This window comes from Borostomias antarcticus, assembly GCF_949987555.1.
Source record: "Borostomias antarcticus genome assembly, chromosome: 26".
Lineage (NCBI taxonomy): Eukaryota > Metazoa > Chordata > Actinopteri > Stomiiformes > Stomiidae > Borostomias > Borostomias antarcticus.
In genome coordinates, this window is record NC_140259.1 from 7,893,413 (window position 1) to 7,897,252 (window position 3,840).

The 3,840-nt window shown below is 46.9% G+C and overlaps 1 protein-coding gene across 1 annotated transcript in view; it reads left to right on the forward strand.

Annotated features, from left to right (window-relative positions):
- The window catches only part of LOC311326245 (ephrin type-B receptor 1-like), a gene marked incomplete at both ends in the record, with an annotated part of 73,945 nt that extends 73,798 nt beyond the window's left edge, over positions 1–147 (forward strand). Inside the window, one exon of the mRNA XM_084459116.1 lies at positions 1–147. This exon is cut by the window's left edge and continues 380 nt beyond it. Within this exon, the coding sequence (XP_084315242.1) occupies positions 1–147 (147 nt within the window).
- Positions 148–3,840: the final 3,693 nt, after the last annotated feature.

The window sequence follows — 3,840 nt, forward strand, 5'->3', positions numbered from 1 at the left end:
TCCTCACAACACGCCGTCCAATCAGGCTCCGATCCCAGCCGGTCCTCACAACACGCCGTCCAATCAGGCTCCGATCCCAGCCAGTCCTCACAACACGCCGTCCAATCAGGCTCCTACCTACCCCAGCCAGTCCTCAACCCATTCTAGTCCACTGGGACAATTAAAGACATGGAGAATGACAATGTGAATCACAGCACCTTACACACACACACACACACACACACACCTGCTGAGGCTCGAGGGGAAGCCACACTGTTTATGGAAGAAAAGAAAAGAAAGGAGAAGAAATGATTTGCTTTGTGAAGATGATGGTATTTATTAAACATCTGGATGAACAGATGAACGGCCGAATATATGAATCTTCATATTGAAGAACTGTGTAGATCACGTACACGGATGTGCTTTTTCTGCGGGGGGGGAGTTTGTGGCGACACCACAGATTCCTTCCTCCGTGGGACGTTTGAACAGAGGAAGTCCCGCCCCCAACCGAGGGTGTATGGAGGTTTGACCATCAGGACGTCCAGACTGTACAGAAAAAACACTGTTTATATGTAACACACCTGTCTCTTTTTGAATGTTTCAGACTTCTTCCACAGTCCACAGTGAAGCCATTCACGCTAGACACGTTTTTCCTGTGAGTCAACCCAGCAAACACACAACGTCAAGGAGACGTTCAGATCATGTCTTAATAACGTCCGTCGGTCCAGAACCCCATTTGTACATCTGCTGGACCGCCTCAATATTCAAACGTCTGGCTTGGACCCCTCTAAGACGTCTGTGGACGTGCAGAACGGGTTCAATATCTGAACGTCTCAAAAAAACGTTCATTCTGGCTCCTAATTGGATGTCTTTGGACGTCCGAAAAAGACGAAAAAGACATCTAAAAGACGTCTTTTAGACGTGTCTTTGCTCAGTGGGAAGCTATCAAGTGTTGTGCATTGACTAGTGTTAAACACGAAGGAAGGGACGCACTGTAGTACGAGACTGAGTGTAAAAACATGAAAAGGTTACGGTTGTAATCGTTTTTGTGCTGTCTTCACCACACCGTCTGTTCCTGCTTTATCTGACGCTCGCCTCCCTGCTCGGATATCTTCCCTGCCAAGTGAAATGCCACGTCATGTCAGAATACAGGATTTAATTTGACGAGAGGGCAAAATGTTCTTCGTATTGTCTTCCATATGACAAACTACGGGGTAAACGCATGTTCGGAGGGAGCTCACCTGTAGCAACTTGAACATAATACGCTTGAATGCTGACTTGGCACGTTTAAGGACACTACACAATCGTCACATATTACTAACCAACTAAGACCCCATTACAATTCACCAGTCTAAGATCTGGACTAGATCTGGACAAGGACTGGCGTTCTACAATGACTATTATCAAACCGTTTGACACAACCAGGCCCTAGGTATAGCAGGACCCATTCAGAGCAAGTCTTAAAGAGGCAGAAACGACATCTTATACAGGCAGCACACGACGCATAGCTGGATAACTGGCAATCACCCTTTGGATGTCCCTGAAGAGAAAGAAAGGTGTTCGTTTTCTAGATCAGACATCTGTTCATTGCGGTGGGACTAATAAAAAAACATAACCGCCCTTATTAAAATGTGTTCTTTTTCCTGTAGCCGTTTATCTGTTGGACAGGAGGCTACTTATTCGGCTCCATTCCAGCGTCTTGGGTAATGGACGGGAGGAATTGGAATAGTTGTTGTTATTGTCGTTGTTGTTATTTTGCTGTCCTACCTGAGAGGGATGTAGACTTTGTGAAGAATTCTGTTAGAATGTGAATTGAGGCTGCAGACATTGTGGGTTCTTCCCTCTGTGTGCACTGCTGACGATCCTGTTCTCAGACTCTGTAGAACACAATAGTCAAACTCCGAATCTCATGTTCTCAAGTCTGCATAGACCAGAATCTCAAAGGTGTATACAGTACTGTGGGTGCTGTAGTCTCTGGGTCCGATTGTAGTCCATGGGTCCCTAGTTCAATGTACTGTACAGTAGGCACTAGGCAGCGAAGTACTGTTCACATTGACATTTACATTAGATAAGCTTTCCCAACTGTAAATATGCAATATAACACTAACAATAGGGATATTTTTATCTGTGTGTGTGTGTGTATGCGTGTGTGTGCGCGTGAATTTTGTGTGTGTATGTGTGTGTCTGTGGTTGTGTGTGATCGTCACTTGTATACAGATTTGTTAATTGTGATGAGTGTGTCAAGAGTTTGTGCGTGTAACTTTACGAGACAAAACGTTGTATTAAAATGCACTCAATAAAGACGAATCAAGCAAACCCCAAACAACGTTTCCTGTGCGGAAAACCATTAATTTCCTTCTGATGCGTACTGTAGAGCCAATGAATCATGGTCAAAATTTAAAGGTGAGTTCCTTGGCCCATGCTGCACCCCTCCACCGAGTTTCATGCATATCGGGCGGGTAGTTTTTGTTTAATCCTGTCCGTACGCAGACAGACACACACACACACACACACACAGACAGGGGCGAAAACATTACCTTCCGACCTGCGGGGCTTTGCCCCTGGGGGCGGAGGTAATGAGGCACCTCTCACCCCTACCCACACCCTCATCCCAGCACTTCCTGTCCTGAGAGGGCCCACTTCACCCTAATCACATCTCCGCTGTCACAGCTTTTGTCAATTAGCGTGTCCTAATGACTTGGCATGGCACTAATTATGCTGTTGCTACAGCTTCAGCTGCGTAAATCGGTTGTAATGTGGATTTATGTGGCAACTTCCTGAGATTGGTATCGATTCACGGTATTTACAGTAATCACAGTCTAATCCTCTCTGATGAAAGTGCTGGCTAATGACTGATTGGCACTCTACCTTTTTCACTAGGACAGATAGTTATTACTGTTTCAAATGTTTAACATTCTACCAGTTATGACCTCACACATTGTACAATTTAAGAGCAATTTAATATATATTTTTTTTAATGGACAATCACAGTCATTTCTGTCATATGTAAGATAGATAGATAGACAGACAGACAGACAGACAGACAGAAAGGTGGACAGACAGACAGAAAGGTGGACAGACAGACAGACAGACAGACAGAAAGGTAGACAGACAGACAGACAGACAGACAGACAGATAGATAGATAGATAGATAGATAGACAGACAGATAGATAGATAGATAGATAGACAGACAGACAGACAGACAGACAGACAGACAGACAGACAGACAGACAGACAGATACATAATTAACTTTATTATCCTTCTCATGTGGGTCTCAGATGGCGACGGTACCTCAACCCAGACAGCGGCTCCAAATCAGGACCCACCTCTGCTACATGCGTGGCAGGACCCACCTCTGCTACATGCGTGGCAGGACCCACCTCTGCTACATGCGTGGCAGGACCCACCTCTGCTACATGCGTGGCAGGCAGCCGGTCCCCGTGCCACGGGGGGTGAGTGAAGCCCTGAGAGGGTCGGGGCAGGAAGCTACAGAGCCCGGCCCAGAGAGAGGAGCTGGATCTATAAATGGCCTTCATATGTACGAGCGTGTCATGACTGCCGCCGCCCTCGCGTCAGGGGTTACCGGCTCTCGTGACTAAGTGGCCGAGCTGCGGCGGCCATGTTTGTAGGGCACACAGCAGGGAAGGCGCCGCCTGCGCAGCGCGGGATGGATGCAGTACAAGAGAGATCACTCCTGGATGTATTTCCTGAAATAACTCTGTGAAGGCAAGGACCTGGGTGACGTGAGGGTAAATTAGGGGAAGAGTTTGTGCAGGGAGAGCACAAAGGATTGTGGGTAGGATTGATTGCATCCCCAGTGGGAGGTGGAGGTGGTCTCTTGGGCTTGTGCTGCGCCACC